The sequence below is a fragment of the Pecten maximus genome, chromosome 11 (genome assembly GCF_902652985.1).
Source record: "Pecten maximus chromosome 11, xPecMax1.1, whole genome shotgun sequence".
In the NCBI taxonomy this organism is placed as follows: Eukaryota; Metazoa; Mollusca; class Bivalvia; order Pectinida; family Pectinidae; genus Pecten; species Pecten maximus.
In genome coordinates this window covers 16270112-16295640 of record NC_047025.1, presented here as the reverse complement: position 1 = coordinate 16295640, position 25529 = coordinate 16270112, and the positions used below count along the sequence as shown (strand labels likewise).

General features: G+C 32.9%; 2 protein-coding genes across 13 annotated transcripts in view; one reads left to right on the top strand and one right to left on the bottom strand.

The window, feature by feature from the left end:
- The window catches only part of LOC117337045 (probable phospholipid-transporting ATPase IIB), a 42711-nt gene extending 33975 nt beyond the window's left edge, over positions 1-8736 (top strand). For all 3 annotated transcript variants that reach the window (XM_033897812.1, XM_033897813.1, XM_033897814.1), the window contains 6 exons: positions 332-420; positions 1193-1324; positions 1622-1730; positions 2155-2212; positions 2390-2593; positions 3071-8736. In XM_033897812.1, the coding sequence (XP_033753703.1) occupies positions 332-420; positions 1193-1324; positions 1622-1730; positions 2155-2212; positions 2390-2593; positions 3071-3204 (726 nt within the window). In that variant the 3' untranslated portion in view covers positions 3205-8736. The remainder of the gene's footprint in view (positions 1-331; positions 421-1192; positions 1325-1621; positions 1731-2154; positions 2213-2389; positions 2594-3070) is intronic.
- Positions 8737-10272: 1536 nt separating this feature from the next.
- Positions 10273-21964, bottom strand: LOC117337048 (myelin-associated neurite-outgrowth inhibitor-like). 10 transcript variants are annotated; one of them, XM_033897821.1, is made up of 6 exons: positions 21848-21964; positions 20749-20786; positions 16522-16563; positions 13961-13978; positions 13446-13537; positions 10273-11651 (listed from the first exon to the last, which is right to left on the bottom strand). In XM_033897821.1, the coding sequence occupies exons 5-6, from the start codon at positions 13485-13487 to the stop codon at positions 10950-10952; spliced, it is 744 nt and encodes a 247-aa protein (XP_033753712.1). In that variant the 5' UTR covers positions 13488-13537; positions 13961-13978; positions 16522-16563; positions 20749-20786; positions 21848-21964; the 3' UTR covers positions 10273-10949. The 10 variants fall into 10 exon arrangements, with proteins under 10 accessions (XP_033753712.1, XP_033753717.1, XP_033753710.1 ...); XM_033897826.1 differs by having other exon boundaries at positions 13479-13537; XM_033897819.1 differs by lacking the exon at positions 13961-13978.
- Positions 21965-25529: the final 3565 nt, after the last annotated feature.

Here is a 25529-nt window from a genome sequence, read left to right as displayed (position 1 = left end):
AAGCTAAGAACCATCAATAAATCACATCTATCACAAGTCAAGGTAAGAACCACCAGTGCAATTACTTCTGTAACAAGTCAAGGTAAGAACCATCAATGAAATAAATTATGTCATAAGTCAAGGTGAGAACCACCAATGTAATTTATTCTGTTATAAGTCAAGGTAGGAACCATCAATGAAAGCAATCCGTCACAAGTCAAGGTAGGAATCGCCCATGAAAGAACCTACAGGAAATGTTTTTAAAGAGTTTACCAAGTACTGTAATGTATAAGAAATAAAAGGCTAAATAATGAGACTGGCTCTTTCTAATCTTGTCTTTTTTGGATTGTAGGAGGGCAAACAAGCATCCTTGGCAGCTGATTTTTCTGTTACACAGTTTTCACACATCGGCAGATTATTAATGATCCATGGTAGAAATAGGTGAGCAAACTTGTTGATATCATAACTTCTTACTGAGATTTTAATAACTACCGTGTATTTTCTGCTGAGATGTAACACATATGACACTTGACTTTTAATTAAGTTTTTTTCTAATTTGCCCTTATTGCCATACTTTCGATTTTAAAAACTGGGTCTTTAGAATGCTGGGGTAAAGGACTACATTTGTTCAAATGAAAGACATTGACCTGCATTCAAGATCATAATGGTCAAATATGCTATGCATCTTTAAACAACTTTTCAATAACCAAGAGACCTAGAGACCTGATATTGTGTATAAAGCATGCGGGGATAAACGGCTACATTCATTCAAGGTCACAGGGCTCCTATGTGTATAATATTTTTACTTGAATAAGCAAGAGAGCTGGGTTTATTATATGGACCAGGAGCAGGCTGGGATGAAGGACTATACAATAAATCAAAATATCAAAATAAAAATACACTAAACCTACCCTCATATTGAAATGAGGAGGTATTCATCTTATCATACACATTGATGACATAAATCAACTTGCAATTTGCCTTAGTAGCAGGTGAGCAATACTTGCCCTTGGGCCTCTTGGGTTTTTGTTTTATTTTTTCATATACAGTATATATATTTTTTTTTCCTTGGTCCTTCCTTTCCAAGCACATACAAGAATATAGAAATAACAATTTCCAAACCATGAATTCCAGAAATTTATCTAACTTTGTAAGTTTTCAAGAAAATTGAAAATAATGAACTACCTAACTTGTGTGTATGACTCTGTTACAGTTACAAACGTTCAGCATCACTAAGTCAGTTTGTCATCCATCGAGGCCTCATCATCAGTACCATGCAGGCCGTCTTTTCCTCTGTGTTCTACTTTGCCTCTATAGCCTTATTTCCTGGCTTTCTCATGGTTGGGTAAGTCCCAAGGGATTCCCTACTGTAAAACCTATACAAATGGAGGCATAAAATGGCAGCCATGTTCATCAAAACATTAATAAGATACCAGTGTGATACAGACCAACATATTTTGGGTTAATTATTATCTTATTTGAATAGAATAGTTAAATGATGAACTAGGCCATCATGTATCAGTTTGAATGATCTCAATAATAATACTAAATAAATACCAAATTTACTGTCTTAAGTAGCTTCCAATTTTTAACACACGGTTTATGAGAAATGACAGATGTATTTAGTGATGCTTTGTTTCAGGTACTCCACCATCTACACCATGTATCCTGTGTTTTCACTGGTGCTTGATAAAGATGTGTCTGCAGATATTGCCATAACATACCCAGAGCTTTATAAAGAATTAACAAAGGCAAGCATTGAGGAAATGGATATGCATTCCATTTAGAGAAAAATTTTGTTGTAAATTTATTTTGTATTTTGGTTACTTTATGCAACAAGGTTTTTATTTTATTTTATTTTTTTCTGGTTTAACTAGGTCAAAGGTCAGGGTCACCATATATATATATATGACCAGTTTTGCTCTGGTTTCAAACTGATAACTTGATTTTTCCTTTATCATGTAACTCTTGTCTCATACAGCAATAATGTCCTCAGTTGTTTAATTATACATGTATCTTACTATAAAATGGGTGATTACATTGTAAAATAGGCCAGTTATGTGAACAAACACATACAGCTGTCTCTCTTTTCATCATTAGAAGTGGGAAACCTTTTATTTAGGCTTGATCGTAATTAGTTCACCATAATTGATATAATTCTGATTTTGTTTCCAGGGCAGGTCACTTTCATTTAAAACATTCTTCCTGTGGGTGCTGATAAGTGTCTACCAAGGTAGGTTCTAAACTTTCTTAAACTATATTTAAGGTTTTGGACACGATTAAGAACACATTTTGGATTATGCTTATCATAGCTTTGATATTGGATGTTTTATAAATTTTAATCTGGTACCCCTAAAATGTTTCATTCACATCATAAAATATTTCATTTCAAGAAAATTTTCTTTTTCAGGTGGAATAATTATATATGGTGCACTGTGGCTGTTTGATGAGGACTTTGTACATGTAGTTTCAATCACATTTACCTCCCTCATACTCACGGAGTTGTTGATGGTGGCGCTAGCAGTACGCACCTGGCACTACCTAATGGTGATTGCTGAGGCATTCAGCCTGGCCATATATATATTATCCTTGGCAGTCCTCAGAAACTACTTTGGTAAGATATTTGAAAAATAATGTAAAATGGATTTTTGCTTGTCAGTTTTCAAATTAACTGCAAGAAAAAAACACCTTAAAAGATGTAAAATGAATACCATCAATACTTGAATGTAGTTTATGATGTAGTTTATAGTGTCCTCAGGACTTCTGTCTTGCATCTAAGTATTATAAATTGTTTCTTATCTTGAACATGTACGGTATACGGTTATGTATCTGTATAATGTTTGATATTGTCTTAATATCAACTTTTCAAGAGTCAAATACTTAAAATAAATTTAAATCTCAATGAATTATTGCTGAAAAAACAAAATGATATTTGTATAATTCATGCAATAATAATTTGTATATTTATCTCCTGGAAATCCATTTGAAAGTCATACAAAAATGTTCAAATGTAAGCAAGTTCAAATACAAACCACCAAATGGTTGGAATGTCTTTTTAGCATATTTTTTTATGTTTCTGCTTGTTTTTCAGATGGGAAATTCCTGACCACATGGAACTTTGTATGGAAAGTGTTAGTGATTACATCGGTTAGTTGTATACCACTCTACATACTTAAGTACCTACGTAAGAAGTTTTCTCCTCCAGTCTACTCCAAACTCACCTGATTGACACTACACCGCATCTCAACAGGTTTCTCAAGTTTCTTAAAATGTTTTCTTCAGACTGTTCTGATGGGAAAATGTTCTGTTACCGTGAAGTCTAATACACATGAACTACAGCTGCACTGTATCTTTGGAATCTTTAGAATCTCTGATAGCCATATATACTCTTCAGGTCCTTCTGAAGAATTGTCTTCTGTTGACATGAACATTGGAGTCGGATGACTCTTCTTTTATCATACTGACATGTAAATATGTGAAATGATTCCAAACAATGTATCAATTTTACCAGATGTTTAATTTAAATTCTATAGCCAAAATATTTTCCCTGAATTTTTTTTCTTTACTGTAAAGAAAATTGTAAACACTATATAGCAAGAAGTGTTACACAGATGGGTAATTATAATGATCCAACACAGTACCGAGGATACCACTCATACATGTGTCTTGTTCCAATAGTATCGGTCCAAAATAGTGCTCTTGTATTTTGAAGAAGGAAATTTATTGAAGCGGTTTGATATTTTTCCAATATCTCAATATTAAATTTAGTGTATCAATAATTTCAAGTGATATTTCTATATCAAGATTCACAAAAATTCAGAATTGCACCAAATAAGCATGTCTTAGAAAGTAAGCAGGCAATTACCTATGCCAATATTCAGAATCAGTAGATTATGTATAGAGGGTGAAATGTCTATGTATGATTACATTGTGTAGATATAAATATCCATATTTTCATTTATTCACAAATTCCACATGTACAATAGGTACAAGAAAACGGAACAATAAAACAATAATTATTTTTCTTAGTTCTTACATACTTTATAGACCTACTGCATGGATGAAAGCTTTCAGTTAATACTGAATTCAGTATTTTTGAAATATTTCCCCCCATGTAAATTGTAAGTTATAATTAGTGTAAATTTTAAATGCAACAGCTATTTAAGTATTTCAAACATCAGAACTCTTTTTACCCATGCTCTTTCTTCCTATACAAGTTGTGATTTCTGCATATCTGTGATGCTTTAAATATTTTCAATTGTCTTAGCAGTCATTACTGCTACTCGCTATTCCATACTTTGAACCATTATTTCTTGTTGAACGTTATCATTATGTTAATCACTTCGGAAGACCATATTTTCCCTTCTCCTTTCTGAATCATCAATGCTGCTGAAAAAATAATGGCAGTATAACATTCTTTTAAATGGACGTGATTTTGTAATATTTAAATTTGTTAAACATATGACTATCATTTGACAGTTTTATTTAAGATTTTGCCCCTGTATTGTCTATTTTGAGTTAAATCACTATTCAGATTACACAATGGGATATCCGTGCTGTTTTTTGGATGCAGGGTATCCCTTATGTTCTTAAAAAGATTTTGGATGATAAAATGATTAGGATTAAAATAGTTGAACCATGAGGAAAAGTTGATATCATTTTGAACCACAGTTGTATCTGGTATTTTAAGGATTTATAGACAAACATATGTGTAGCCCTTACTCTACTATATCACCTTCAAATTATTGTCACACGACAGAAGGGTAACATGAGTTGACATTTAAGGATTCTAAACCAAGGTACATTTAACTGATTCAGAAGTATGTGGGCATTTGATTATTTTAGTAAGATTGAACTGAAATTCAAAGTGAATCGAAGCTCACCGCCCGACTGGTAAGTGCTACACCTTGTTGATATATATATTAGAGCAGGGATACTTTTTTCTATGAATGCTATCCAGATGCAGACACCTGTGCTTTGAACACATAATCATAAACTTTTTTATTTTAAAATCAGTTTCTAAATTCCTTACATGTTACATTTCCAAAACTAAGCGAGATGTTCTCTGTACAAACACATCTCCGAGACTATGTTGTGACTACCTGTAAGTGGTACAGTAGCTTGTTTAATTATTTTGAGCATCGATGTACAAATAGCTCAATGTTTATTGTTTGTTTTTATTCTATTTATTCTAATCTATTTTGTGCAATTTATATTCTTGTAATGTACATACTGTGTATATATGTCAGTTTTACAGATCAGGATAATAGTGCTAGAATATTAAAATTAATGTTTCCCTGCTGATACACTTATTCTGTTAGAACATTAAGTTAACATCAGATATTTGGGCCAGAAGAAACCGCAACAACAAGATTTCTAGCAAATATTGCCTTCAAGCTTTAATTCTATAAATATCTATTTTTTCATCCCACTTTTTTTCACTGTTGTAGAATCAAAGACATGTGATTAGATTTTCTTGTATTACATGTTAATTTTCATATCGTTAAGGGAGAAGGGATTTTAATCCTGGAAAGTTAGGGCAAAGGTGATTTCTTTGATTAATGCTGTAGTATTTTTGTAATATTGAAGCAAGGTGTTTTGCACATGTGTATGATATCAAACATAAATATGTCAAATCATTCATATATTCACTGTAAATATACAACATTCCACATCCTTGTATTTAATTTTTATTTTCCCTGTATTTTCAGTTGTTTTACCTTAGTATTTCTATCGGTTAGTAGTGTATTCTGTGTATTTACATGTACTTGCTTGTTTATAAAATATCCATATTAGAATGAAATTTCATCTGTGTTGGTTTTCATTATCTTTCATATTAAACTTTTGTTAATTTGACCAAAATACTTTTACCATTACTCAAGCCTTTATTATTTTGTTTTGTTCCAACCCAAACTTTCAAGGCACTATCACCACAGGAGTCATTAATACCCGTGCTTCAAGGTATGAAGGCTGGGGATCTCTTTAACATCCTCCATTCAGAATGTGACAATGGTTTTCCCTGATCTTCTGTACATGTGACAGAGCTTTAAACAAGGGGAATTTATCCAGCAATAGATCCATGCCCAGAAATAAGACCACCTGTATATTGTTTTCTGGTTACCAACAACTCTACTTTCATTGTCCTAAAATAAGCTCACCCACTAAATTTGAGTCAGAGATTTTGTGTCGACCCCTCCAAGGCTAATTGTGGTATTTAAAGTACACTGTACTAGCCAAGGATAGTGGGTTGAACACACGGGATGAGAAACATGTTTACTTTCCTTTTTCTTCTTTTATTTTGAATTGGTACCTTCAGTGCAATTGATGAAACGACTTGGTACTGGTTTGAAGGATAAGTAATACAATAATTGTGTGAACGTAAATGAAATGACAGCTATAATGAAATAAAGATTATTTATTGATAATTGTATTAGATTGTTAAAGTGCATTTGAATGAGAAATGTATGAAAATTGAAGAGAAAAATTATCTGATGCAGTGTAAAATGAGAGACTGAGAAAGACGTAGAATATATTTATCACTAAAGCAGAAAAGAAGTAGGACATACTGAATGATAGAATTGAAAACCTGTTTAAAAGATGAACTCTTGAATGCAAGCAAAAGTTATGTATGCAAGTAATTATTTTACACCGATAAGACTCCCATTTATTTGGTACCATATAATTACCATACAGTATAATGTGTTGGGTCACTTTTAGCTCAACTGGTTCCAAGGACCAGCAGCTTATGCTGAATTTAAGTACACCAATTCTTCCCCATTACATTTGTATATTTTTTTATTATTATTATTATTACTTATCCAAAATGGCCAGAGTGGATTTTGACAATATTTGGCCTGAAACTGTGGACACCCATCAGCAGTGGAAAGGAGCCCAAATGGGGAAAATGATAAGGAATGGTCATCAAATTTGCACCATTACAAGTTAATCCATTATGCCACAATTTCAAGACAAGTAATTCACATCTACCCGACCTCTTACTCAGTTATAAAAAGTATTACGGCTACAGTATTCTCATACAACTTTGGTTTTACAGCGCATTATTCATCAGACTATAAATCTAACAGAATCACACAAATCTATACATGTTAATTCTAATGACTGTATATAAATTGTTGAACTAAAGTTTTGACAATCTTTTGTATACATGTGACAATGTGAATTTGAATTGTAGACATTACAATTCTATTAAATGATTTCACTTATTGATTTTTTTTTTTAATGGCTATATATTTGATATAACAGAATAAATCATAGAGAATTACCTGTATACAATATTGTATACATGTATATTGCATATCACATTATGTTGGGGTATTTTAGAATTACACCCTATAATAAAATGTCTTAATTGATCAAACCTCGAAAACATGCAGACCATGTAATGTTGGATAAGAACAAGTTTCATCAGTCCACACCATTGCCATTGGTTTATAAAAGGAAAATCTGGTACAGAGTCACAAAATATATTGAACAAGAGAAATGTTAAAAGGTGTTTCTTATTACATGTATATACACTATACATTGTGTTTATCTGCTTAATCAATGTGCCTATAACACTGCGACAGGAGAAACCAAAATCTCTCCTATATATATACCTGCTGCAAATTCGAATTGCATCTATAACTTATGGTCCAAATGATTCTATCTGTTCTAGAGTAGGTCCGATACCTACATACAGTATATAGAGGTGATAGATAGTCATTAGGCATAATACTTTTTCTGATCATACAGGTGTGGTTACTTTAGATTTGTTGGATTGTATACAGTAGAAACCATTTAGTTGGTTCTGTCTTTTAAATTAAAGATATAAATTACTTTTCAAACCTGTATACACCAATCAACTTATCTAATACACTGTTATATATCCTATCTGAACTTCTATTAAAAGAAGTAAACATATTCTGATAATGTTTGGATGTTCAAAGAATATACTAGTGAAATTTGCACCATTTAACCTGGTAACAATAATTTGAATATCACAAATTACATTATGGAATATCTAAATACTAACTATAAATTGACACACTGAATTAGTGTATTATCATTTATCATTCTGCCATATAAACCTCTGGAAGCAAAAGTAGGATTTGTAAATATGCTGTCTCAAATAGAAAAGAAAAGCTTCCAAGTAAATTGGCTATCTGCAGAAAGTTTGATGAATGTGGGACTGCTGTGTAAACTCACCTGAACATGATTGTTTTGATTGGAATACCGGTATATCTCATATTCTTTGAACAAATTAAAGAGGAACCAAAACCTTTGGAAGTTTATATCTTCTGTTTGACCATGGTGTTGAAGTGCATTTGTTGAACATCCGAAGCAGACATTGATTTTGATAAAATTATCAATAATTTAGAAGGCAAATTGATTAATAGTAACTAAGCTCGTATCAGGCTCTAGATATGGTATGTTCTCACGGGTCAAACTGTTGACTTTTTCCAGGTTGGTACAAATAATTTGTGTGTTATCTGTTGACAAGACTTTGCCTTGTGACCTTCACATGGTTGTAAACCATGCTTTAAATAAAATCCATATATTTTACAGAAGATTCCTGTATCTTGTAACAATTAATTAGCTTGTAAATCTGCAAGGAACTATTCCAAGAATTCCTTTGATAAAATTTAATGTGTAGGTTTAGTTAGGTTAGATGTATCAATTGTTGGGAGCATTTATGTACACATTCATTGTTCATTCTACTATTATTTATTGCCATATCAAATAAATCGATTATTTACATGAAAAGCCTTTTGTTTTATATTCAGCATGATCTAGGACACTTGTAAAACACCCGAAGCATGCTACAACAATCAACATCCCTGTTTGTGACTTGCTATTAGCAACTGAAATGCCTCTATGTAGCACACTAAAACGCAAATTCCATTTTGTAACCAGCTAATCAACTGAAATTCCTGACTGTTTGTATTACATGAAAACAACGAAATTCTTGTTTGTAGCATGATGAAACTGAAACACCCGTTTGTGGCACACTACTACAACTGAAATTCCGGTTTGTAGCACGCTAAGACAACTAAAATTCTCTTAAACAACTGAAATCTCTGTTTGCAGCATACTTGGTTAATGCCTTACCAAGATTATTCAAATAAATGTGTTAACACTATCTCCATACCAAAGTGTCTGGATATCTAGATATGCTTCAAAAAGCACCACTAACGACTAAAGTTGCTTCAAATGAATTTTTTTTTGTAGGTTGCCGATATGAAGAGTATCGGATACATTTCCTTACAAGTGACCCAAAATAGGTTTATTACAATATTAAACGCATAGAATTCAATTGGTATGAATCTACTGGTCGCAATAAATTTGTGTGATGGGGTTATATTTTGTATAAAATCATTATATGTTTTATGTTGTATTTAACTACCTGTAGTAGCATTTTATCTTGAATAGACAGACTTCATGGAAGCCAGAAAAATGGAGTCTACCCTACCAATCTTTTAATTTTTTGCACACATGCTGGTCTCGTTTGATACCCACACGACTGCTCCGTCGTTAAATGATGGGGTCAAGTCTCGTGGATTTCTGAAGATGTTGCTAGTCAAGTATTTAATGAACTAACAATTTGAATCAGTCAAATTTATCACAACACCAATCCTGTTCGGGATTCTTATAGATTACCATGCAACAGAAGGTCAATACCCAACAGGGCTTCTAAAACACTATTTTTGTCAGGGGGCTTATCTTACACATGTGTGTAGTGCTTTTGTACATGTAGATTTTCAGTCATTAATGTTTTCACACAAATGTCATTTTACTTGAGGGGTACTAATTCTAGAAGTTTGTGCAAAAACAGAGATTTTCTAGGCTATGTCTTTACATGTACCAGTGATCAATTCCCACCAAAATCTTTTATTGTGATATCACATTGTGAAATTCTATATCACCTTATTCAACCTAATAAGTACAAACCTAGGTGTTGTTTTTTCCCCTCTTGGAAGGCGATAACTTTACTTAAAAGTCAGAAGATTATAGTACTTATGTCAAACTGACCTGCCAATACAATCTATTCTATAAACTTTTTCCAAGACTTGCAGAGAAACAAGAAACAATAGCCATTACGTGTTACGAAAATGATAATTCAAATTTTTCTTAAAAACATTTCACATGGAAACTTTGCTGTTAATGATCAACATCTTTGTTTCTTTAAATTACATTTATTAAGTTGAATAAGGTAATAGTCTGTTGAATTCCCATGTATTAGCCTAGAGAATCCCTGATCAAACAGTCGGTGCAGAGGAGCCAACAAAACTAGCATTCTGCAACATGTTTTTATTAAGTGTCACCTTCAATGTTACAACATGATGATAATTATAAATTAACTCTTGAAAATTTTAAAGGTCACAAAAAAGCATGAAAAAAATAACATTTTTCTAAAATAAAATAAAAACAAGGTGGTAAAACTAAATGCTCTAAAAAGTTTAATGTTTTGTCCCATGATGTAAACAAAACACGGTAGAAAAATATATGTACAACATCTACACTGCCCAATCTAAGTGTCAGGCTTATACAGTCCCCTATAACAGAACATACAAAGCAATTCTGATCAATGATTGTTTCCTTGTTAAGGTGAGATTACCTAGACCGGCATTGTAAATATGGCATATGGAAGTTCCTTGTTAACTGATAAGTGTATATAATCTGCGTAAAAACACTGTAAAGCCTAGTCAATAATAATAATAATGAATAATCAATAATAATAGTAATGATAATAAAATGTGGCCTAAAACTGTATAATAATGTCTTGATTCGTGACCAAAACGCGGTCTTAACAAAATACAATTTGTTCACAATCATGGAGGGGAAGAGTTCTGCAGATCTATATGATGCCAGATATGCTGACAGGCTCCAGCCTACGATACCAGCTCACACATCCTTCATCACATGACAATCATGTGACAAAGACAAGGCGAAGTGTCTATGTCCATGTCCCTTTAAGGGTATCCCTGATTGAAGCCGTATGAGTTTGGATAACCTGGTACATTGGAGCCAAGCGGGTTTGAACCAAGTGGATTTGAACCTAGTGGATTTGAACCAAGTGGGTTTGAGCCAAGTGGGTTAGATCCAAGGGGATTGGAACCGAGAGGGTTGTAACCCATCTGGGACATGGCAGCCTGGGACATTGCTGCCTGGGACATGGCAGCCTGTGTAGTGTAGGCACGTGGGACACTGGCCACTGGAGGGTTGTAAGCACTAGGAGCATGGGGGTTTGTCACAGCGATTCCCATTGGATAGGCTGCTCCGGCACTCAGCTGAGGAGCCCCAATATATGTAGGGGTTGCATACTGGCTGGCTTGGTAGCCCGAAGGAGACTGGAACGTAGTATATTGCATCGGGTGTGGGTGTGTTGGTGGATGAAAGGCCCCAGTTGAGGGTGTAGGATAACCTGGCGACAGTGTCGAGTACACCCCTGTGGTTGGTGTGTAAACTGATGGATTCACATTCTGTGGCATCCCGGGCTGTGGATATTGCTGGTTGGCAGCGGCCGCCAATTGCCTGTGAGTCGCAGGAGCTGCTCCAGGGGCCAAGGTATGGGCCATGCCGGGTTGTGTTGGGGCATAGTTGGGGTACCCAGCAGGATACAGACCACTTCCACTCTTGTCAACAGCCGGGGCTCCAGCAAAGTTCATTGTCTTCTGCAACACAACAAAATTAACATTGATAACACTTTTCTAGTCATGTCTATCGTGTAAATTAGCACTATGATTATATCAGTTCTATGATTATATCAAACAATATACATAATTAATCATAAATTTAGTGAAAGAATAGAGACTAAAACTATTGAAGCGAAATTAAAACCAGGTACAATTGTATAGAACATGATAGACGCAATGAAAATAAACGAGTTTCTCCAAGCTGACTTCACATCCATTCTTCTAAGTTGCCTGAAATATATCACTAGCAGCTACACAATGAATAAACTTTTTACAACCTAACTGTAAATTCCTTTAATCAATAGAGCACTGCTTATCTTCCTCATTCAACAAACATGTAATGAAATTAAATTCTATCTGGAAAAAGGCAGAGCGCTGCAAATAGCCCTGGGTCTCAAGACTGCAGTTAACTTGAAGCATTCAGCAGTTTGATTCGGTACAGTTTATGCCAAGTCTCCGAGTGATTAGGCTGACTGACATCTAGTTTTTCTTCAGCTGACGATTCTTTATACATCATCAAAGACAGATTTACAGACAACAATAAGGCATTTTATTGTTCTTTGACATTCTCAACCCAAGGTGAAAATCGTACTAACATTTATTTACCCCTGCATTTCACTTGGGCAGAGGATGGTTCTTCGAGGACTTTTTCTCATTTGTAAAAGCTATGGATTGTCAATTGCAAAACATCAGGTAGCATTTTAAATAACTTTGCACAACAACATTTTGTTCAAAAGAACAGTGAACTTCTTAAATCATGTTTATAAAACCTACAAGGAAATTTTGTAAATTACATTGCTACCAGGATCATTTGGCACTTGACTGCAATTAGTAAGACAATGTATTGTGTCATTCATCTGTAAACATGTTGGTAAGGACTTGCATTGAGCAATCTAAACATCTGTAAAATATTACTTTTGCTTTAAGCTTGTTTTGATCAATCAAAATGAAAATATTTAATAGTAAACTTTGTTTTAAATACAGAATAAAATACTATTTTAATAAAACACAATTTTTTCAAAACTATGATCTAAGTAGTTATTTGATCTGATGGTACTTTTTACCACAAAATACAAATTACAAGTTATCATGAGAGCCTACTACTGAAATCTGCATTTAAATCTTGTTTTGTTTACTAAACAGATTCCTTAGTTCTTACAAAGCAGCATTCACAAGAGAAAGATTCATTATACTGTAGATTTACAGGAAGTTTTAAATGAATGATACAATACATGTGACAGATTACAAATGTGTACTCATTCACTTAGCACCAGTGAAAACATCAACGAACTTTGTTTGCAGCCAATTTTGTTTGTTAGATACAATTACATGTACCCTCTGTACAAGTGAGCCAAAAATGCAGATGAAATGTTTGTATAAATATGCAATTTTTTTTTCTATCTTCCTGGAAAACAACAAAATTGACTGCATCTCATTTGTTTATTTACCCACAACAGTGAAGAGACAACATGCATAGCATCTGTTTGGGAAACAGTACAACATATTCCATCTAAAACCATTCTTACTGGGTATAGAATATTCTAAATACTCGGACCTTACAATGTATTGTAATAGGCCTGAAATGGACTGATTTCAGTAATTTCACTGCTTATCCTATCGAATCCCTGGATGACCTGAAGCCATGACAGGTTTCAAATGCATAGTTTCTTGGCTAATAGCATGTAAATACTGGCGTTTTTGGAGTTGGATAATATGTTGTGTGTTCCCAAACAGAAACTGGGCGAAGCTTTCTGGACTCAGGTGATGTCTGACCTGGTTCGGAAGCTGGCTTTGGTGGAAATATACCTTGTCCATATTTGTTAGCTCCGCAATCTCACGCCCAGCCACAAATACAAGGTCCTGATCTGGAGTGGAATCAGCATGGTATAGATACATGTACAGCAAACAGCAGGTGGTGAAATATGATAGCATTCTAATGACATGGTATGAGGCTGGAGATATACAAACCTGAAGCCATCATCAGGAACATTCTACAGGAATAACACATATTTGTGGTCATAGTACTCACCACAATGAATACATGTATACAATCATCTACCTTGTTTCAAATATGGGAGAACAGGAAACATTGGAGTTGAAAAGTAACCCTACAGAGCTCATATTACATATACTGGTATATCTTTCTGCTTCTTAAGAATATCTTTCATAAACAATAGACTTGATATGGTCAGCGAGATAATTAACAAGTTTTTTCTGAGAATACCCGGTCATCCAGAATATAACACTTTGAATTCATCTGTTTACCAGCTTAACAGGACAATCATTACCTTTCTTCTTTTCACAATCTGAAAATAATTTGCATCAGGAGATTTCACAGTTGGCAATGTGGATCAATCATTGCTAAGCATATTAATAGCAGTAGTATACAATAGTTTTAGCATTCAACTTTAAAACATTGCAAGCGGAGACAGGCTTTTCTAAATGATGTAAGTTACTTATCTTTTTAGGAAGGTATGAAAATTAAAAAAACAAAAAAAAACAAAAAAAAAAACATAGAATTTCAATATGTGGGACAAGTGACCCTGAAAAGCAAACAAAATAAATTATATTGTGATTACTGTACTAATGTACTATACTATCTCTTGCCTTGGCAGATTTCTATATCAATAATCATTTGTCATCTCAAAATTTGACGAGTTAAATTCTCAATTTTTTTAATTTTTTTTTTAGATTTCTGCCATGACAAGGTATACAAGTATTGCATGCATCATAAAATGCATTTTGAAAGTGTTTTACATAAAACGTGTGCTCGTTGGTAATATGGTATAACATTTTTTGTAAATAAGACCGCTTCCACCTGTTGAAGGAACAATAGTATACACTTATTATCTGATTTGTATATATAAGGTATAGAATATATAGGCGCTACAAAAATACAAACTATTATATTAAGCAGTAGTTTGTGTTAAAAAGCAGTCTGTAGAGTCTCACAAATGTCTACCTACACAAAAAGCATACAAAATTGCAGGTTCTCATATTGGCTGCAAATAAAATCTTATTTGTTAGTTCCAAGCTGACAGACAATACACAAAGGAAAACATTTAAGTTATATTAATTATCATTTGTCCATCAACTTTTGTCAATCTTGATGTTATCATCAATCATGCTTCAGACTGAAAGAGTCTTCCATTCACAACTCTAAACAAAAATAGTCGGTGTACAATTCAAGGGAGACCATCGTAGATCGGTCACACTCGTGTGCAGGGAAACCTGTCTGCATTCTGTTGAGGGTAATTAATGGTGACTTTTATTCCCACACACACACTTAATAGAAGGCACTCATTAAAGAGCAAATAATCATGCAAAAAAGTCTTTCATCAGTGTTTACTTCCTTGAAACCTTGCAAATTAAATGAAAGACAAGTTTCCCCTTAGCATGCCTGAAAGACAAAATAATAATGGACATGTCAGCCATAACTAAATAATCAAACACATGCAGCATACAAAATAAACATATAATTATGTAATAAACCAATGAAATAGGGAGAATGTATTCCGACAATAAAAGTTAATAATCATGACAACATTTTTTTTTTAAATTTCAAAATGAGGTGTGAATCGAGTATTGCAGAGATGAATGAAAATTTTGTTCAAATTCTTTAAGAGCAGCCAATTGCAACAATGTAGAAAATACCAGATCCCCACCGCATAGCTGAAGAAGTAAAGAAAAGATCTGCATATTACTAGAGCTCTCAAGGAAAACTATATCAAATATACAAAGCACAAGTATCCTCCCGGAATCATTTAATCATCATTATCATCGACATTTGTGCAGTTCAAAGTAACTAAACAAGAAGCCACTACAAGCACTGTCTGACCAAAGTAACGCAAGTTTACTGTGCTCAAACAACCAATCTAAAAAGCACATTTTAACAGGTACAAAATATAATATAGCAGTAACATTTTAACATGCACATATAGGTTGCAAAAAAAAATAATCATAAATTACACAAGTTAGACTTATAAGCATGCAAGCATGATGCATTTGACCACTTCCATCTTGATTATATCTCAAATTTCAAATTTGTTTCACATTTATATATATTTATTAGCCAGTTTTTTTCCTACAATTTTATGCTTGAAAGTTAGTTTCTGCATTCAGAAGTAAAAGAGTGTGATAGCCAAGGTGGCTGTGGTCATCCAATTGTCATATGACAATGGCATTGCACCAGAGGTGGTTAGCTATATATAACCCTCAGGAACTAGGTGGTAATAAAGTCAAAATGTACACACTGTGTGAAGCTTCAAATTCACATGTTTAACTGATAATTAGACTGGATCTTGGTCAGGTATTATGTCAAACACAAGAAGGTTGTACTGGACATGTTAAGCCAACAGTAATCAATACTTTTAAACATTCTGTCCTTTGAAGCTTCATGCATTAAATTTGTTAAGCGGATGATGGGTTGTTATATGATGCAATGAAGAATGATGGACAAGTGATCATCAACTGACTTGATGTATTCTGTGATAGGGCGACACTCAAGTTACTAAGCCCTTAAATATCATCACAAAAAGCAATTCCACAATAGATTTTGAAATGACAACTCAAATATCTTTACTTAACTTTGACCCCATGACAAGTGCACTCCAAACTAAATTTCTTTGCAAACGCAATTCAATATTTCCCCCCCATTTCTTTAAAAAAAGCCAATGTAGTTAAAATGAGTATTTTGATATTTGTTTGGTACCTCTTATATGTATACCTGGTAGAAACATTGACCTTTGTTGTGGTCATGTCCTTGAATCTGTCCCCTGCCTTCAGAACAACCAGTCAGCTGACAGAATCACCTATATACTATAGATTACGTCTAGAGACAGATACCTACCGAATGATTTTGTATCTTTGTATTGTATTTGATGTTCAACTACTACAAAACAAAACAGGAGATCATGGTAATATAACAACAATGATATGTCAATAAATAGACAATGATAATTGTAGCGTATATGTTGTAAAGCTGTCAAAACAAACACCCAAAACACATTTCAAATGGCTTAGTCATGCTATTGTAGTGTATTGTTATGTAAGGTCAGATAGTATCTGGTATCTGGCCTCAGTGTCTGAAGGGAATTACATTCCATGAGTAAACCATTTTTAATAATGTACTTATCACTTACATGAAGTTACCAAAACAAGCAGAGTGTATCATGAATTCAAAATATAATCCAATAATATAATGCTACATTTTTTTTTCAAATATCAAATCATGAACTTTCAATTTAAACCATGATAAAACCTGCTTGTGAGCTAATCAACTCTAAACAATGAGTAATGATAAAGCTTAACCATATTTAAGATCATGAAAATAAAATAATTTTAAGAAGGTTGAACAACCACAAATATGCAATATATGACTAGGTTTATAATTTATCAATTAATTAAATTAAGAGGCAAAATTCTCAAGTAAATTGGTTGCTTTAAAATGTCTGAAAGTTCAACCATACGTCATAATATGCAATTTGATTTGTTTTTATTCTTAAAACATTTCTGTTACAGGGTGAAATGTTACTTAAATCACCACACTTAATCAAAACATCACAGCAAAACACATATAAATGGTTATAGTAAACAACTTGATAAAGTGATAAATAGGTTTCTTTTCTTACGTCTGCTGTACCACATTACATCATAGTTGCCAAATCTGTCCAGCACTTAACAATTAAAGTTACCTTTTTTTTTAGACTAAATCTTCATTTTTTGAAAGTCTTAATAAAACAAATACATAGTATGTGTTTGTCATCAGTGTGCTTTTACATATGGTTTGGACTTCCTATTACTAACAAATTTGACAACTACATGTAATTACTTTCTAATTTAATGACAGAAAATATTTTAAAATATAAACGTAACAGCCACATTTATATCACAAAGCCTACAGTAAACATTATCAGTGATTTTTGGAAGATTTATTTTCACATAACCCCTGAATATTGACAAGTCTCAACTAACATAATATCATGTGGATTCTGAAAATTTCTGATGTCTTATATTATAGGAAAAGAATTAAAAATGGCATCCAGGACTTGAAAATATTTCTCCCAAAAATCACTGTAATCATGCATTCTCAAGAATTCCTTAATTAATTAAATAGCTAGATGAAAATTACACAATACTTACTCCATTTAGCTGAATAAGTGTTAAGTAGTTGCTCATCATATCTTTTTCAATTAGCAATTTAACAGCATTTTACTAGACATTCATAACATCTCTGTTGAACACAGCTAACATTTATTCAGCAAATGGTAATGTTGCACAAACTTTACACCTTAATTTAAAACTAAAACTTACTGTTATATTAACTTTAGGTTAATTAAACTTAACTGTATAAAAAGGAATTTAATCATACTTAAATATGCTTAAAATCTTAAAAAGTAAAATGATACAATGTTTAATATTTCTACACAGACTTGAAACTTTTTCAGTGATCATTTTTTTCTTGTGTCTGTCCTACATACTTGAAAAATTAGCCAAACTTTCAACTTTTTATTTACCTGCACTATTAAAATCGAATGTAAAAAAAATTAAACATTGACCAATTTGACCTTGTCCTGCATGTGATAGCGCTAATAAGGTTGTTTTTTCTCTCTACATTTTTACATGACATCAAGAAGCATTTAGAAACAAGTATGAACTAAAAATATCTTTCATACAGGACAAGATCTGGACTAAACTTTACCGATTATAATTAATGTAATAACCAATCATTAAAAACTTAATTACAATAAAACTAATTAACCGACTATAGCTGTATAACCATATCAAACACCATTACGTTATTTACAGATTTGTGTGTATTTTCTTACATCCTAAAAGATGTATTGAAGTAAAGAAATCTTGGTATATTATTTCACAAACAATGGATAATGAAAGTGTTTGATAAGATTTTTAGAAAACTAAAGGATGACGATGAGTAAAAACTGTTAAATATATGGATATGAAATGACCAGCGCATGTGCTTCCCAACACTTCTAACCATTTCTAGCTACTTTTATATCTGAAAATATAAAGAATATTTCACATTTTCTCTTTAATAATGTATTTATTTTATCTTTCCTGATAAGATATAACTCGAATAGAAATGTATATTAGATATTTACTTTCCAAACTTTACTACCGTATATGGCTGATAGGAAACACTTTTACACTTCTGTAAACTTAATTAATTACTCTTAATTAAATCAATACTCTAGGACTACTTTACACAACAAGCTATATAGATTGTAACCAAGTACCATAAATACTATAAACTACTACATCCAAGTTAAACCTTATCCCACTATAAGTAATTACATACTCAAAATACCACATCCATACAGGAAATTGGAGTTTATGCATATGTAGGGACCGATTTGATGGTCACAGATGGATTGTTAGATTTCTTGCCTACCAGTTGGAATTACTGGTGTACATGTATGTCCTTTAATCAATATTTCACTACATGTACAGCTGTAGCAGTCAAATGTAGCTATTTGATAACTTAAATTATGTGATACTATAGACTTGTGGCTAAAATATGATTATTAATCAAATTTTGAATATCAAAAAAGTTCAATCCACACTGTAACCCCATTTTCCTTTATAGGATGTCACTTACGCTAACACTGCATTTCCAAGGAAACGACACACTAACACTGCATTTCCAAGGAAACAACACTAATTACAATATTCCAGAAATACAACATACAAAAAGTCTTTTTGACAACTTTTTTGTAAAGGTTATCAAATTTATACAGCAGAATTATTGCCATAATTTTTTTTAACTGTCAAAACTCTTTGATGTGGCCATGGGTGATAATGTTTCATTGAAGTTTTTAATTATAAAAAAGGGTCTTCTTTGTATACTGTATGCATGTCTTGGAATACAAAACGAAATGCATTTGAATTAGAAGATACTTGTAAAATATACAATTTCCATTTCAAATGCATCACTTTCCTTTACTTAATATAGCAAATGTTAAAAAAACACCACTAATTATGTAAGTTACACAAAACATTTGACAAAGTGGTACAAAGGTGACTTAAGAAATTTCAAAACATCCTTCAGATTCATTAAATACAGTATTTCTGGTATATAATCCTGAAAATTATAAATAAATCAAATGCTTGATGTAACTTTGTAAAGAAATATTTAAAAATTACGATAAAAAAGTTTTTTACCATAAAGTACTACTCTAAGCATACTTTACTTTGTAGCATATTTAATCATTTCTCAATTTAGTCACGTGATCAACAAATTTAGCCCAAATATTGCACACACTGCCAGAAATAATAACATTTTACTTTCAGTTTTCCCAAAGAAGATAACTTTATTCCTATGATTCATGCTATGCATGATTTCATATGCTACACACGTAATAAAAGTTTTATGTCTATGCTTTAAAGCTGGTTATATATCACACACATATTTTAAAACATGCAATGTTTGTGCAACTTAATTTACATAGGTTATTGCAATATTTATCATCACAATTGTAATCAATTAAGTTTTACATCCACCAATCACCAGTAAAATCAGTTTTTTTAATGCTGCTGTTCCATTATTCATCATGAAACAATAATATTGTGACATAGTCCAGTTGGCTAAAGCTGCTGAATTATTCTCCCATATGTATGAACTAGTAAAATATCTAGTTGTAATCTGATTTATACAAACATGATGTCAGGTAACTTAAATTGTTCAATTTATTAAAACATGCAATAAAGACTTTATTCAGATTTCAACCACAGAAATCTCATTATTTATGGATAAAACTGCAGCCTTATAATGAATATTAATAAAAATATGTAGCTCCTCAAAATATTGCAAACACCTATAACTATTGGTAAGTGAAGTAATAGTAACTTCAAAAATTCTAAGTAAAATTTAAAAATAGATTTTTAATTATCAACTTCACATAGAAAACAACCTGAAAATGAAAACCTTTATTGATGTGAAATGGATTATTTAAGGGATCTGATTCTCATTGTGTCTTTAATTTGATCATGTTAAATATTCCGATTGCTTGACTGGGTATGAAAGTTAAATGTATGCCTGGAACTTTACGAGTCATACCTCTTGTCAATCACATCAGTCAGTTCTTGTTGCCTCACCTACAAAACAAAATAACATAACTTGATTATGAAATAAATCTTCCTTTTACATCATCTACATGTTAACCAAACAAATAATGGCCGAGTCTGGTGAGTTTTTACCACAACACATCTAAGTTAATTATTGTTGCTTTGGATGTTAGAGGAAAGCCCATGGATGAAGCCAATGTGCTAACGGGCCTCTCCTGCTACCTGTACATCTCAACCAATGTTCTAGAGAAAAGTAGCCTTGTCTGGAGCTCTTGATTGGAATTTACTCAAGATAGAATCAATGAATTAACCTTTACTCTGGCTGAGTGGCACTCATTATAACGCGATAAAATTATGTATTGTAAATTCAAATTTCCCAGGAAAAATGCTTGACCGAATTGAAATATTCCACATGCAAGTTAATTTATGATGAAAAATATATCCCGTAAATTTGTGTTAGACAGTAAAAAGATCATCTTGGAAACCACGTGAGCAAGAAACTCGGGCTAAAAGCTCAACCAACTAGGTCATTGGTCTATAATTAGAATCAATCTCGTCTGTTTAGTTAATGCGAAGTCTTTGTCCAACAAAATTTTCACAATTTTAAATCAAGAAATTGGTTGAAAATATGGTCTTTAAAGCCTCGTGCCATCCTGAATTTGCACACAACGGAAATGTGCACATTTCTCTTTTAGTTATTTGTCGTCCTGCACGAAAGCATGGACTTGATCAAATCAATATTGTATGTCTATATATAGCTAACCGCACATAGGTCTATACATTACAAGTTACAGCCTATATCGCTTTTCTAAAAGTGCGACTAGTATCAACCAAACTATCTGGCGCACCATTTTTCTTTCTTCTGAATCACTGCATGATCTTCCCAGAATTAGTCTGGAAGCGAGACTCATTCTCGCGAGCTTTGCGTCTTCACTCATAAATCATTATCTTGCTGTTGCTACAGATTCTGCAGCACACAAAGCGGGAACGTTCACAGAACATCGACAAGACCGATCACATACTTCAATAAGCCGTCTAACACATTGAAATATATTCTGACTTACCATCTATGTCCGTATGACGGTACTTACCACAATCGAGTGAATAAAGAAAATCTAGGTGGCCACTATCGGTACAATGGCTACTGATCTGTCGACTAGTGCGCAAATTCGCACTTCTGAACAAGCTGCTTTCTGATTGGATAATTATTGGGGCGACATCTAGTGGTAATATTTGTTGAATGAATGGGAACAACGTAGGAATTTCACGCTCTGGTACGCGCGTTATCAGTTAGTGTACGAAATACAGACCAAGGTATCCCGTGAATAGATATAAAAGCCCGTGTAAACAGGGATATGTCATGATTATGTAACAAGTCTGAAACCGACAAGTATCTAAAGCATGAAAAAACATCACCGAAAACATGGGGGAATTTATAAGTTAGGCTAGACTCTTTAGAGAAAATCATTTTTCTAACTTTTCAGAAGTCAACATGCAACTTATATTTTTGTTTATTTAGTTTGCGTTATTATGTTTGTATTCTTTGTTCTTTTAAAGCAGAGTCGACGTACAAACTTCAGTTTGATGTTGATGGTGATGTTTAGAGATTTATTGTAAAATCATGGTCTATTTGATATTGTGACCATCACCAGCCCAGTTACTCATAACAAGATAGGGTACAGTAGGTGTTAATTTGAAACGAAAAAAAAAATATATATATATACAAATATATATATATATATATATATACAAGTAGTTTGCAACTGAATTTTTATATAACAATACGAGAAATTATTCAGGAGATTACGTTTTTTTTTTTTTTTTTTTTTTTTAAGGTGTCTGATGTTTGATCAAAATCCATCAAGAAAGTAATCATTAATTTTTGCCATGAAATATGTTACTTAATCCTTCAAGGAATGAAGCCGCTAGAGCATTGACAACGACTTTTATAAAAAAAAAAAAAATAGTAACGGCTCTGATCTTGATCTTGACCCAACAACCTTGAAACTCACACTTGTTGATATAACATGTACCGTGTAGGGTCTTTTGAAAATGAGTGTGTGAAGTTTAATGAAAATCCTTCAAGGAAAGAAGCCGTCATTTTCTTAAAATAGTAACAGTGACCCTGACATTGACCCGAAAATCATGAAACTTGTCCGAGGTATAATATAGTCCTTTATAATTAGTTGAAGTATTGCATAATGATGATCTGTATTTTAATCAGATTGGTACGTATACGTGTACAAACAGAAGGGGACTAATAACAGTAGGCCTAGCTATCATTGAAAACACAACATACATAACATGTTAGATAACTTTCATAGCAAACATATGGCTGAGCTAAACCATTTGAAGATAGATATATTTATGTAACACTTTCGTCAGTCAGTTTTTTTTAATCACTGGACATTCTGTGGTAAGAAACACGTCATATATGGTGTTTAATTTCATCACAGTTTACTGGTTTATTGGTCAATTATAGGGGTACTAATTCAGTTATTGAATTCCATACCCCATATACCAACTTCACTAGACAAGGGTTACGACTGCCACCTGAAGAGTAGGTGGATTGTAATCAGATGGCACCAACTCGGCAATATATTTGACTTCTATGATCGGTTATATTATAAATATATTGTATATTGCATAAGTGTTACAGTTGTTAATATTTTTATTGATTTTACTATCTGGTCAAAATTGCAGAGCGGAGACACTTTATTTCAAGATAAGAAAGAGAAATCCAAGAAAAGGCTTTTATACTAGTATATATATCAATTATTTTTAAGGTAACCAAAAAATCTTGGATCATGGATTTTGACGAAAATTTGATCTGGGACATTAATATTATTGGTCAAAGGAAATCTAACGTTGTATAAACGGAGGTCGTTGCTTCCCAGTGGCCCAGATCTAAGAATGACAGGTATTTGACCACATTTGGTTCGAGCAATTGTTGGGAGAGGCAACTCAAAAAATAGGAAAATTTTGTAATATAACTTATTTGAAAGTATTTTTTCATGTTTACTGAAATATCCAGGTGAGCGATGCAGACCCTCTGGGCCGCTTGTTTACATGAACGTCCTTATTTATTCACTTATCATCGTATGAGCATCTGGTCTTTTTGACATTTATCTTTCATTTCAAGTTTCTCATCCTAATAGGCTGTCGACAAGTGTTGTTTCACTTCACAAAGATTTAATAACTGTATTTTTGTCCTAATTGTTGCCAACATTGAACAGACACAAATAAGAACGAAGAGGAAAGTTTTGTAATAAGACTGAGGACTATTAATTACCCGTGAAAACCCTGATAGACCGTTTTAATTTTGAGGGATGCCGTACTATATTTCGTTTCATATTATTTAACTGTCTTCACAGTTGAAGAATTGATCATAGTTCGTAGGGAAGGGACACAAATTCCCAATGTAAATATCCCCATCGTTAGAAGAAAAAAAAAAGGACAATACATTCTCTCCTGAAGCAGGAAACGTTATTTTTGGCTGTGATCGCGGACTGGAAGGCCAAGAGGTAAGGATTTTGTCGTGATCAATGTAGCAACAAAAGGGTAAAATCTGACATAGTTCACGGAACTCGTGCGTTATTCTCATACTTTAATATGAATTTAAACACTTCAAAAAAATTTTGGAGTGATGTTATTTCGCATATAATGTCATAGCGGAAGGTCACGTTCGGAACCAATTATTTACTGAAATCAGTTCGTCTTTTTTTTATTGTATTTCAGGCATATACCTTGACGGACCTGCAGATGGTAATACGGGCCTTGAAAGTCTTCGTCATAGCTCATCTGAAAATAACAAAACATCACCAGGTCCGTCCTTATTTCATAAACGAACTACTCTGGTCCAACCTCGGGGATATGTCTAGTTTAATATTAAGAAAATAGCCAGAACTGATACCCATTTATAGATCAATGTTCTATGTCTATATGTGATCGTTGTAATTTATATAATTACTTGTCTTTATAAAGGGACAGATTGCCTCGAAAATTCGACAATTAACTTGTCTGTACTATAGTACTACTTGACAAATAATATATATATAGGTATTTCTGGCTATTTTTTTTTTTTTTATATAAGACTGGACATGCCCTTGTGGTCAAACCGTTTTGTCCGCGATAAACGAAAACGGCCTAGTTCGAGTCCCGGTGCTGGGCACTTTGTCCATGTGGTAGTAGACGAGGAAAAGATAACTCGTGTCAATTCTCTTAGATTCTGTATCTTGTGGATATTTTGAAGGTTTTTTTATTCCTATCTTCAGTTGAAGGCACCAGAAAAGGTTTTAATCTCCGCGACCGTTTAAATTCATAATATATTCCAGCAAGCAAGAACACATTTATATCTGTAAGTCTCGTGTATATTTTGAATAACGTGTTTGAAGATCTGACTTTTAAAACTGAGCCAAAGTCATTTAATTTCAGGTAAAGTAATGTGATATAGTAGTTCACTACAGGTGTGTACAATACTAGCCAAATTCACAAACTAGGCTTTCTTGAATTTGACTAATTATGACAGTTTAAAAATGAACTGAAAGAGTTTTTTTTAACATTCTGGATTTCATGTCATGGCATAATGAATACAACTCATGTCAGTCAAAATGACATTGTCCTAAATGTATATGCAAATTTGCTGCAAGTGTAGATCTTGCATTTCTGTGGAAATATAAAAACATGATTGTATAAGAATTTGACATGACTTTGAAAATAGCAATTGAAGCATATAGAAGGCGTTAGGAAAGTTTACAGAGGCTTCTTCAAGTT

Bases quoted from the DNA above. Each gene is read 5' to 3' on its own strand.
- LOC117337048 (XM_033897821.1), bottom strand. From the start codon at position 13,487: ATGGACAAGGTATATTTCCACCAAAGCCAGCTTCCGAACCAG. The intron at 11,652-13,445 runs GTCAGACATCAC...GTTGTGTTGCAG, and splicing joins AAAGCCAGCTTCCGAACCAG to AAGACAATGAACTTTGCTGG.